Source organism: Anolis sagrei, chromosome X (assembly GCF_037176765.1).
Source record: "Anolis sagrei isolate rAnoSag1 chromosome X, rAnoSag1.mat, whole genome shotgun sequence".
Taxonomy (NCBI): domain Eukaryota; kingdom Metazoa; phylum Chordata; class Lepidosauria; order Squamata; family Dactyloidae; genus Anolis; species Anolis sagrei.
This window is the reverse complement of record NC_090034.1, coordinates 56,944,090-56,956,679: the sequence shown is the minus strand read 5'-3', so window position 1 is coordinate 56,956,679 and position 12,590 is coordinate 56,944,090. Positions and strand designations below refer to the sequence as shown.

Here is a 12,590-nt window from a genome sequence, read left to right as displayed (position 1 = left end):
ACAACGCTGGCTCTTCGGCTTAGAAATGGAGATGAGCACCACACCCCAGAGTCAGACATGACTGGACTTAATGTCAGGGGACTACCTTTACCTTTACCTATGACCGAAATAAATGATTTGATTGATTTGATTTGATATTAATAAAAACAACAATAATTATTATTAATAATAATTCTATAGTTCTAATATTAATAATAACAATAGAATCCTAGAGTTGGAAAGGACCCCAAAGGCCTTCCAAACCTTTTCTCCTATGCAAGAACACACTATGCAAGCCCTCCCGAGAGATCGCCATCTAGTCTCTGATTATTATTATTATTATTATTAATAATAATAATAATAATAATAATAAATAATCATAATAATTATTATATGGTTCTATTAACAATAATAATAGAACCATAGGATCTTAAATGAATTATTATTATTATTATTATTATTATTATTATTATTATTATTTTATTAGGTTCTTGTGGGTTTTTTCGGGCTATAGAGCCATGTTCTAGAGGCATTTCTCCTGACGTTTCGTGTGCATCTATGGCAAGCATCCTCAGAGGTTGTGAGGTCTGTTGGAAGTAGGAAAAATGGGTTTATATATTATTTTATTATTATTATGGTAATAATAATAATAGATTTCTAGAGTTGGAAGTTACCCCAAAGGTCTTCAGATGGTGCCTTTCTATGCAGAAAGGCACTATCTGAGCCCTCCTGACAGATGGTCATTATTATTAATAATAATACATTATTTTTATTATTAATTCTATGGTAATAATAATAATAATAGAATCCTAGAGTTGGAAGACACTCCAAGGGCCATCCAGTCCAACCCTCTTTTCTCATGCAGGAAGACACCATCCGAGTCCTCCCGACAGATGGCCATCCAGTCTCTGCTTATTATTATTAATAATAATAATAATTGTATGGTTCTAATAATAATAATAGAATCCAAGAGTTGGGACCCCAAAGGCCTTCCAACCATTTTCCCCTATGTAGAAAGACACCATCCAAGCCCTCCCGACAGATTGCCATTCATCTGTCTTTAACTAAAGGTAAAGGTTTCCCCTTGAAATTAAGTCTAATTGAGTCGGACTCTAGGGGTTGGTGCTCACCTCCATTTTTAAGCCGAAGAGACGGCTTTGACCGTAGACGCCTCCACGGTCATGTGGCCGGCATGACTCCATGGAGTGCCATTACCTTCCCGCTGAAGCGGTGCCTATTGATCTACTCACATTGGCATGTTTTCAAACTGCTAGGTTGGCAGGAGCTGGGGTTAACAGCAGGAGCACTATTCGTTCCCTGCATTCAAACTGCCAACCTTCCGGTCAGCAAGTTCTGCAGCTTAGTGATTCAATACGCTGTGCCACCGAGGCTCCATTCTCTGATTATTATTATTATTATTATTATTATTACTACTATTATTATTATTACTATTATTATTATTAAATTATTATTATTAATTATATGATAATAATAATAATAATAATAATAATAATAATAATAATAGAATCCTAAAATTGGAAGGGACTCCAGTCCAACCCTCTTCTCCCATGCAATAAGACACCATCTGAACACTCCTGAGGGATAACCATATAATAATAATAATAATAATAATAATAATATTTCTAATAATAATAGAACCATAGAATCCTACAGTTAGAAGGGACCCCAAAGGCCTTCCAACCCTTTTCTCTCATGCAGGAAGACACCATGTGAGCCTTCCCAACAGATGGCCACCCAGTCTATTATTATTATTATTATTATTATTAATAATAATAATAATAATGTGTTTAATGTTTGCATATTTGTACGTTTTTAAATGGTATTGAAATGCTTTTAAATGTAAGATGCTTTGAGTCCCCTCGTTGAGTGAAAAAGTAGGGCATAAATAAACATAATAATAATAATAATCATCATCATCATCATCACCATCATCATCATCATTTATCTTTTTCTATCTACACACATAATAAAAGTGAAAATATGTGTGTGTGGCTGGGATGTCCACTTACACAGACAGGCTCCTGTTTCCATAAACAGCTATAGCTCCCACTACTCAGGAGACACCAAAGGCCCTCCTTCCAATGACATTGTAGGTTATAGTGAGTGCCATGAACATGTCCAAATGCCCTGCCAATGTCCTCCACAAACACTATACTGCCCACCACCCAAGTGAAGGCTTTCATATGGGGACCATTTCAACCTAGATTTTATGTCTTTCCTCCACCACGGACATCCCAGTGTTTCTCACTCTCCCTATTGGTGTGGAATTTGCATGACTCTGCCCACTGTGTCTCCTTTAACCCTTTCCTATTATTTTCTAAGCCACACATCAAACAGAGGAATTAATCAGCCAGTGAACATACTAGAGAGGATTGGGGAGAATTCACCATGATTTGTAGGAGTTGTAGGTCCTGGGATGTATAGTTCACCTGCAATCTTAAGAGCACTCTGAACTCCAGCAACAATGGACCTGGAACTAACTTGACACATAGAACCCCCAAGACATATATATATATACACACACACACACACACACACACACACACACACACACATTTTTACACACACACACACATACATACACTGGAGGTCTTTGAAAGTATTTATTAGAGTTGTAGTTCACCTACATCCATTTACCCAACAGTGATGGATCTGGACCAAACTTGGCATGCATACCTAATATGCCCAAATTTTAATACTGGTGGGTTTTGAGGGGAATTGGCCTGGACATTTTGAAGTTGTAAGTACTGGGATTTATACTTCACCTGCAATCAATGAGCACTCTGAACTCTGCTAAAGATGGAATTGGACCACACTTGGCAGACAGAACTCTCAACAGAAAATACTGAAAGGGTCTGATGGGCATTGACCTTGAGTTTGGGAGTTGTAGTTCACCTATATCCAGAGAGCACTGAAGACTCAAACAACGATGGATCACGACCAAACTTGGCACAAATACTCCATATGCCCGAATGTGGACACTGGTGGAGTTTGTGGAAAATAGATGTTGACATTTGGGAGTTGTAGTTACAGGGATTTATAGTTCACCTACAATCAAAGAGCATTCTGAACCCCACCAATGATAGAATTGGGCCAAACTTCCCACTCAGAACCTCCATCACCAATAGAAAATACTGTGTTTTCTGATGGTCTTTTGTGACCCCTCTGACACCCCCTTATGAACCCCCAGGGGTTCTGACCCCCAGGTTTATTTGGGGGAGTTGTAGTTCACCTGCATCCAGAGATGACTCTAAACACCTGTGGATCTGGACCAAACTTGGCATACAGACCTGATATGCCAAATTTGAATACTGGAGGGGTTTGTGGGGAACTGACCTTCTGTTCTGGGAGTTGTAGTTCACCCACAACCAGAGAAACGGTGACCTCCACTGATGATGGACCTGGACCAAACTTGGCACACAGAACCCCCATGACTAACTCAACCTACTGAATGGGTTTGAGGGGACTGACTCTCCATAGTGGGAGCTGTAGTTTACCCTGCAGTCAGAGAGCACACTGAACCCCACCGATGATGCATCCAGAGCAAACTTGCCCAACATAACCAACTTTAAATCCTGATGGAGTTTCTCAGGATTAACCTGGCATGATGGGAGTTGTAGTTCACCCACAACCTTATGCATTTTGTACAATTAAAAATTGACTTTTTCAAATAACCAGGCCACGCCGGATACCCACGATAGTAATATAATAATAATAATAATAATAATAATAATAATAATAATAATAGAATCCTAGAATTGGTATATAGAGTATAGGATTAGTCAGGCCTGCTTTGAATAGGAAGTCAACACAGAGCGTACACCATGGCATAGGAATGAGTTCATCCTCCTGTTAAATAGGAACTCCTCAAGCTATTGGAAACAGCATTGAGAGTCTACTTCTTCTATTGTTTTTGTTGTTGTTGCCCGGTTGCTTGAGAGTACTGTTTAACTGAGAGTTTTGGGTTTCCAAATCCATGCTGCTGAGTCAGGATCTACTATGTCGTCTTGGATTTCTCAGTTCATTTCCTTGCGGATCCGTATCCGTTTCTTGGCATTTGCGCTATATATATATATATACATACACACTCACACATATATATACATACATTTGCAATGTTTACGCGTGTGTATGTGTGTGTGTGTGATACAGCTCCAAAACAGGAAAAGGAGCCTTTGGCTTATTGGCTTTCCAATACCAAATCCAGAGTGTGCTATTCATAATATATGCAAATCATATGCGAAGCAACCCCGAGGCCACTTGCTATTGACATCACTTGAATCCCAATTGCTTTTTGGAGGTAAATTAGCTTCCTTAATGGCAGGATGTTATCAGCAGCTTGAATGTTGATTGGGGGGTGGAGACTGCATATAATTTGCATATATTAAAGCTGGAAAAGGAATGGCTGAGGCCTGCAGTTTGGGCATTTTTCCACATTTTACTGCCTTCCCAAGCACTGTGAGGATGATGATGTTAATTATATAAAATATTTATAACACAATTATTATTATTATTATTATTATTATTATTATTATTATTTTACTGACACAAAAACACAGTATGTCACAGCAAACGAGATCTATATGCTGGATTTCGTATCACAAAAATCACAAGTCGAACACTTCCCAAGCGTCTAGGACTTTGTGATGTATTGTCGAATGATGTGCGGAGATCCAGGTAAGGTGGACTTTTCCAGTTGACAGATCGTGATTTTTTGTCAATGTTTATTGTTTCCAAATGCTGGCTGAGATCTTTTGGCACAGCACCCAGTGTGCCGATTACCATTGGGACCACCTGTACTGGTTTATGCCAGAGCCTTTGCAGGTCGATTTTGAGGTTTTGATAATAGCTGAGTTTTTCCTGTTGTTTTTCCTCAATGCGGCTGTCACCTGGTATAGTTTGTTGCAACCTCCAATGGAGCTGCAGAGATTTTATCATTTTTGGCAATAAATTGAATACACATTCTCATTGGTTTCCAAAGACAAATATTTTCATTGGTCTAAGCTAGCTATACAGATGCCCATTGGTTCTTTATGAGTTTGATAGGCATAAAGGCACACATGGGACCTTACTATAGCACAACTATAGTATACTAGCTGTACCCTGCCACGCGTTGCTGTGGCCTATAGTAAATCTTTTCAAAGTAGAGGTAGATATCTGGAGTATTATGAAAGAGAGGTACCTACCTATTCCTTCCCCCTTTTTCTCCCCCTTTCTCTCCTTTCTTCCTTCTCTACCTCTTTCTTTCTTTCTTTCCTTCTTTCGCTCCTTGGTTTCATCCTTCTCTCTTTCCTTCATTCCCTCCCCCTTTCTTCCTTTGCCTCCTTTCTTCCTTCCATGTTTCCTTCCTTCTTTCATTTTTTATTTCCTTTTCTCCTTCCTTCTTTACCTCTTTCTTGCCTTTCCTTCCTTTTATTTTTCTTTCCTTTCTACTTTCTCTTCTTCCTTCCTTCGGTACCTCTTTCTTTCCTGCCTTCCCTCCTTCCTTTCTTCCTTCCCATTGCTTACCAAACCCTTCTCGTCCTACCTTCCCTTTCCCTGCCACGCGTTGCTGTGGCCCACCTTACCTCCCTCTTTCTCTCCTTCTTTCCCTCATTCCCTTTTCTTCTTTCCTTCTCTCCTTCCTTCCTTCTCTTCCTCTTTCCTTCTTCCTTTTTTCTTTTCCTTCCCTTTCTGTTTCTTCCTTCTCTGCCTCTTTCCTTTCTTCCTTCCTTTGGTTTTTGTTTCCATTCTTCCTTTTTTCTGTCCTTCCTTCCCCCCTCTTTCTCTTTCATTCTCTTCTTCCTTCGCTCCTCTTTCCTTCCTTTTCTTTTCTTACCTCCTTCCTTCTTTCTCTACCCATTTATTTCCATCCCTCTTCATTTCATCTCTCTCTTTTCTTCCTTCTCTACCTCTTTCCTTCACTCATTGCTTCCATATTTCCTTCTCTGTTTCCTTCCTTCCTTCGATGTTTTTCCTCTTCCTTGATTGGGCCCGCCGCGGGGAAGGAAGGGGGCGTGTCTTACCGGAGGGGGGTGGGAGGAGGAGGATTGAGTGAGGGAGGGAAGGGGTGGGGGAAGAAGGAAGCGTGTGTCTTACCGGAGGGCTGGGCTGGGTTAGATGAAGGAGGGGGAGGAGGGATGGTTTTGACAGGGCGGGAAGCGGCGCGGCAGGAGGATGGGGGCGTAGCTTGCGCGGAGGGAGTGTTGGCCGGCAGGCCATGTGCGCGCGCCAGGGAAGTTGCGGCTGGGTGCCATTGCGCATGCTCAGTTGTTTTGTTGTTTTGTGAGTGTGTTGTTGTGTTGTTTTTTACTTTGATTCTATTTGTTTGTACCTTGTGGGTTATGGTAGGTGCATGGGAATTTTGGTTAATTTTCGTTGGGGGTTTTTTGAGTTTTGCTGTCCCGTTTGACGCCACTTTCAGATTTATATATATAGATTGTTCCCTGACCATGACTGCCCCAATGAATCAATCTTTATCTGTTATTCTGTTGTAAACATAACTCCAGAACGACTGGGAAACTTGGGAATTCTAACTAGCTGCTAGCTAGCCGGTTTTGTCCGGATGTATTGTTATCCTTAAAAAGTAATTTCTTCTTAGCAGCAACGTTTTCTCAAACAATCAGCATTTTCTGTAAATAAAGCCCCACTGCAGAAACAGGCCAATATGGCAGTAAATCAGGACATATGGACATTGGGAACATCTCTGAAAGTTTCCTATCCATACTTGGTTTTTTTCCACGATCGTGAGGTCAGGAGTCTTGCGCTTCAAAATTCTGTCAGTCTGAATTCGGAAGTCCCAGAGTAGTTTGACGTGTTTATTATATTATTATTATTAATGGCATGTTATAGTCTTAAGGAGCCCCCAGCGGCGCAGCAGGTTAAACCGCTGAGCTGCTGAACTTGCTGATGAAAAGGTTGCCGGTTCAAATGTGGGGAGCTGGGTGAGCTCCTGTTGATAGCCCCAGCTTCTGCCAACCTAGCAGTTCCAAAATATGTAAATATGAGTCCATCAACACGTACTGCTTCTGTGGGAAGGTAATAGCATTCCATGCAGTCATTCCGGCCACGTGACCTTGGAGGCGTCTATGGACAACACTGGCTCTTTGGTTTAGAAATGAAGATGAGCACCACCCCCCGGAGTCGGACACGACCAGACTTAATGTCAAGGGGAAACCTTTGCTACTTTTATAGTCTTAGGCCTGCTGTTAATAGGAACCTTTCAAGCAAGCAGAAACCACACTGATGCCACATCTAGCTGTCTGTATGGGTGCTGGTTATTTTATTACTATACTAGCTTGGGGACCCGGCGGTGCCTGGCTTATTTGAGAAAGGCATTGAGCGCCAAGGTTGGTCTTTATCAGTTATTTATGTGGCTTGCAGGAAGCTTCTCAGGAAGTTAGTGAAGGTACTGCAAGTCCCATCGTCCATGGTCCGCAGTGGTCTGTGAGAACTGAAGGATTGCACAGTACTACAAATCCCAACATCCATTGTCCATCCTCCCCCAAAACTCACAGGGATGTAAAAGGGGTCATGGGGGTTGTGTGTGCCAAGTTTCGTCTTAATCAGTCATTGGATGAGGGTCGCAGTGGTCTCAGGAAGTGAGTGAAGGTACTTCAAGTTCCATCATCCATGGTGCATCCTCCTCCAAAGTGCACCAGGATGTAGAGTGGGTCATGGGGGCTCTGTGTGCCAAGTTTGGTCTTGATCAGTCATTGGATGAGGGTCGCAGTGGTCTCAGGAAGTGAGTGAAGGTACTTCAAGTCCCATCATCTGTGGTGCATCCTCCTCCAAAGTGCACCAGGATATAGAGTGGGTCATGGGGGCTCTGTGTGCCAAGTTTGGTCTTGATCAGTCATTGGATGAGGGTTGCAGCGGTCTCGGGAAGTGAGTGAAGGTACTGCAAGTCCCATCATCCATGGTCCACCCTCCTCCAAACTGCAGCAGGATGTAGAGTGGGTCATGGCGGCTCTGTGATCCAAGTTTGGTCTTTATCAGTCTTTGTTGGGGGGCGCAGTGGTATGTGGGAACCGAAGGGCTGGAAAGTACTACAAATCCCATCATCCATTGTCTGTCCTCCCCCAAAACTCACCAGGATGTAAAGGGGGTCATGGGGGTTATGTGTGCCAAGTTTGGTCCAGGTCAGTCACCCATGCTGGTCACAGTGGTCTTTGAAAGTGGGAGCCAATCAGAAAGCTGCAACATACATCTCCACAAACATACATACATACATACACTTTCATTATATACTAGTTGTCCCCTGCCACACGTTGCTATGGCCCAGTCTGGTGATCTGGAAAATAAAGTAATGAGAAAGTGTTGGTTTCTAATATATGTAATTCCTTTATGCTTGTGAGTAAACAGTATTTCTTGATGTTTCTTTGTCATTGTTGATGTGGAGATGGTTTGCCTACTCTGGGATATGCAACATATCATAAATCTATGATACTATATCTGTGTGTTTGTGAATCATATCTATCTCTCTATAACTATGGCTGGATGGCTCTTTGTCAGGAGGGCTTTGATGATGTTTTCTTGCCCTGGTATTTATTTATTTGTCGTGTCAGAGCAACCAGTCGGTTCTTGTTTTGAAACGAGGGTTGATTGACAAAGCGTTATTTCAGGAAGGAGACCAGTTGGGTTCAGGAAAGAGCGGGACATTTGGTGCGGAACCAGCACTACTTGTCCTTGTAAAAATACAACTCCCAGGACTCTGTAGCATTGAGCCATGGCGGTTCAAGTGGTGCCAAAGATCCTACAGCATAAACAGAAATGAACAAAAATCTATGAAATTCTAACTCATTGTAAATCATAGAAAAAAGGGATGCATTAAGGTCATTGAGGACAAGCTTTGGCCACCGAAGTAAAGTCCAACATTAACCAAGGAGCTTCTATCAATTTCCACCCAATCAGGGATCATATAGGAACAACCTACATTATGACACCATTGAGGGCCATGCAAACAGTAGTAGCCTGTGAATGTCCAGCCAATCAGGGATCACATAGGGCAGCGTTTCTCAACCTTCCTAATGCCGTGACCCCTTAATACAGTTCCTCATTATTTTGGTTGCTACCTCATAATGGTAGTTTTGCTACTGTTATGAATCGTCATGTAAATATCTGATATGTAGGATGTATTTTCATTCACTGGGCCAAATTTGGCACAAATACCCAATATGTCCAAATTTAAATGCTGACTAGCCATCCCTTGCCACGCATTGCTGTGGCCCAGTCTGTTGATCTGGAAAATAAAGTAATGAGAAAGTGCTGGTTTCTATTATATGCAATGTCTTGAAGTTTGTGGGTAAACAGTATTTCTTGCTGTTTCTTTGTTGGTGTTGTTGTGGAGATTGTCTGGATTTGCCTACACTGGAACATGCAACATATAATTGTCCTTCTTTAGGGGTCGCTTTCAAATCTATGATACTATATCTGTGTGTGAATCATATCTATCTATCTATATCTATGGCTGGATGGCTCTCTGTCAGGAGGGCTTTGATTACGTTTTCTTGCCCTGCTGAAGGGAGTTGGACTGGATGGCCTTAAATATTTTCTCTTGGTGTGGGTTCTGTGTGGGAAGTTTGCCCCAGTTCTGTCATTCGTGGGGTTCATTCTGAATGGTCTTTGATTGTAGGTGGACTATAAATCCCAGTAACTACAACTCCCAAATGCCAAGGTCTATTTCCCCCAAACTCCATCTGTGTTCCTATTTGGGCATATGGAATATTCATGCCAAGTGTGGTCCAGATCCATCATTGTTTGAGTCCATAGTGCTCTCTGGATGTAGGTGAACTACAACTCTCAAACTCAAGGTCAATGCCCACCAAACCCTTCTAGTATTTTCTGTTGGCCATGGGAGTCCTGTGTGCCAAGTTTGGTTCAATTCCATCGTTGGTGGAATTCAGAATGCTCTTTGATTATAGGTGAACTATAAATCCCAGCAACTACAACTCCCAAATGTCAAGGTCTATTTCCCTTACACTCCATCTGTGTTCATATTTGGGCATATGGAATATTCGTGCCAAGTTTGGTCCAGATCCACCATTGTTTGAGTCCACAGTGCTCTCTGGATGTGGGTGAACTACAATTCCCAAACTCAAGGTCAATGTCCACCAAACCTTTGTAGTATTTTCTGTTGGCCATGGGAGCCCTGTGTGCTAAGTCTGGCCCTATTCCATCATTGGTGGAGTTCAGAATGCTCTTTGATTGTAGGTAAACTATAAATCCCAGCAACGACAATTCCCAAATGACAAAATAAATTTTTTTGAGTGGAGGACATACATTGGGTTGTTAGGTGTCTTGTGTCCAAATTTGGTGTCAATTCCCCCAGTGGTTTTTGAGTTCTGATGGTATCACAAACAAACGTTACATTTTTATTTATATAGATATAGATGATATTTATAATCATTATGATATAATAATTGTAATGTTATATTGCCTTTAATATATATTATGATTTTATTTTATCACAATCATATTATATTGATAATAATATAATATATATACAATCATAATATAATATTTCTAATATATTATATTGTTGTTCATTCGTTCAGTCGTCTCCGACTCTTCGTGACCTCATGGACCAGCCTACGCCAGAGCTCCCTGTCGGCCGTTACCACCCCCAGCTCCTTCAAGGTCAATCCAGTCACTTCAAGGATGCCATCCATCCATCTTGCCCTTGGTCGGCCCCTCTTCCTTTTGCCTTCCACTTTCCCCAGCATAACTGTCTTCTCTAGGCTTTGCTGTCTCCTCATGATGTGGCCAAAGTACTTCAACTTTGTCTCTAGTATCCTTCCCTCCAATGAGCAGTCGGGCTTTATTTCCTGGAGGATGGACTGGTTGGATCTTCTCGCAGTCCAAGGCACTCTCAGCACTTTCCTCCAACACCACAGCTCAAAAGCATCGATCTTCCTTTGCTCAGCCTTCCCTAAGGTCCAGCTCTCACATCCGTAGGTTACTACAGGGAATACCATGGCTTTGACTAGGCGGATCTTTGTTGCCAGTCTGATGTCTCTACTCTTTACTATTTTATCGAGACTGGACATTGCTCTCCTCCCAAGAAGTAAGCGTCTTCTGATTTCCTGGCCACAGTCTGCATCTGCAGTAATCTTTGCACCTAGAAATACAAAGTCTGTCACGGCCTCCACATTTTCTCCCTCTATTTCCCAGTTGTCAATCATTCTTGTTGCCATAATCTTGGTTTTTTTGACGTTTAGCTGCAACCCGGCTTTTGCACTTTCTTCTTTCACCTTGATTAGAAGGCTCCTCAGCTCCTCCTCGCTTTCGGCCATCAGAGTGGTGTCATCTGCATATCTGAGGTTGTTAATGTTTCTTCCAGCAATTTTCACCCCAGCTTTGCATTCATCCAGCCCCGCACATCGCATGATGTGTTCTGCATACGAGTTAAAGAGGTTGGGTGAGAGGATGCAGCCTTGCCGTACGCCTTTCCCAATCTTGAACCAGTCTGTTGTTCCGTGGTCAGTTCTGACTGTTGCTACTTGGTCCTTGTACAGATTCCTCAGGAGAGAGACAAGGTGGCTTGGGATGCCCATCCCACCAAGAACTTGCCACAATTTATTACGATCCACACAGTCAAAGGCTTTAGAATAGTCAATGAAGCAGAAATAGATGTTTTTCTGAAACTCCCTGCCTTTCTCCATTATCCAACGGATATTGGCAATCTGGTCTCTCGTTCCTCTGCCTTTTCTAAACCCAGCTTGAACATCTATCAGGGGTGATTTGAATGCAATATTCCTGCTTCTTGGCAGAGGGTTGGACTGGATGGCCCATGAGGTCTCTTCCAACTCTTTGATTCTATGATCTGGCAACTCTCGCTCCATGTATTGCTGGAGTCTTCCTTGCAGGATCTTGAGCATTACCTTACTGGCATGAGAAATCAGGGCCACTGTACGGAAGTTGGAGCAGTCTTTCGCATTTCCCTTTTTTGGTATGGGGATATAAGTTGATTTTTTTCCCAGTCAGATGGCTATTCTTGTGTTTTCCATATTTGCTGGCATATGGCATGCATCACCTTGACAGCATCCTCTTTTAAGATTTTGAACAGTTCGGCTGGGATCCCGTCGTCTCCTGCTGCCTTGTTGTTAGCCATGCTTCTTGAGGCCCATTCAACCTCACTCCTCAGGATGTCTGGTTCTAATTCATTCACCACACCGTCAAAACTATCCTCAATATTACTATCCTTCCTATACAGATCTTCTGTATAGTCTCGCCACCTTCTCTTGATCTCTTCAGCTTCTGTTAGGTCTCTGCCATTTTTGTTTCTTATCATACCAATTTTTGCCTGAAATTTACCTCCAATGTTTCTAATTTTCTGAAAGAGGTCTCTTGTCCTTCCTATACAATCATAATATAATATTTCTAATCTATTATATTGCAATTAATATATTTATAATGTATTATTATTTTATATATAATCATTACAATATAGTGTGGCTTATGTATTACCTGTATTTTACTTTTCCCAAAACGACCGAAGGGGGGATTCGAACTCATAACTCTCTCCAGAGTGCAATTGAAACGTTCAAACGGCGCTGGAGTCCTCTTCCTCAAGGCGCATGCGCACAGTGACGGCCTCGTCGGATTCCTCC

General features: G+C 41.9%; 1 protein-coding gene across 1 annotated transcript in view; it reads right to left on the bottom strand.

The window, feature by feature from the left end:
• The window catches only part of FGF22 (fibroblast growth factor 22), a 17,743-nt gene extending 5,652 nt beyond the window's left edge, over positions 1 to 12,091 (bottom strand). The window contains exons 1-2 of the mRNA XM_067460738.1: positions 12,014 to 12,091; positions 790 to 835 (exon numbers count right to left, since the gene is read on the bottom strand). Of these exons, the coding sequence (XP_067316839.1) occupies positions 790 to 835; positions 12,014 to 12,091 (124 nt within the window). The remainder of the gene's footprint in view (positions 1 to 789; positions 836 to 12,013) is intronic.
• Positions 12,092 to 12,590: the final 499 nt, after the last annotated feature.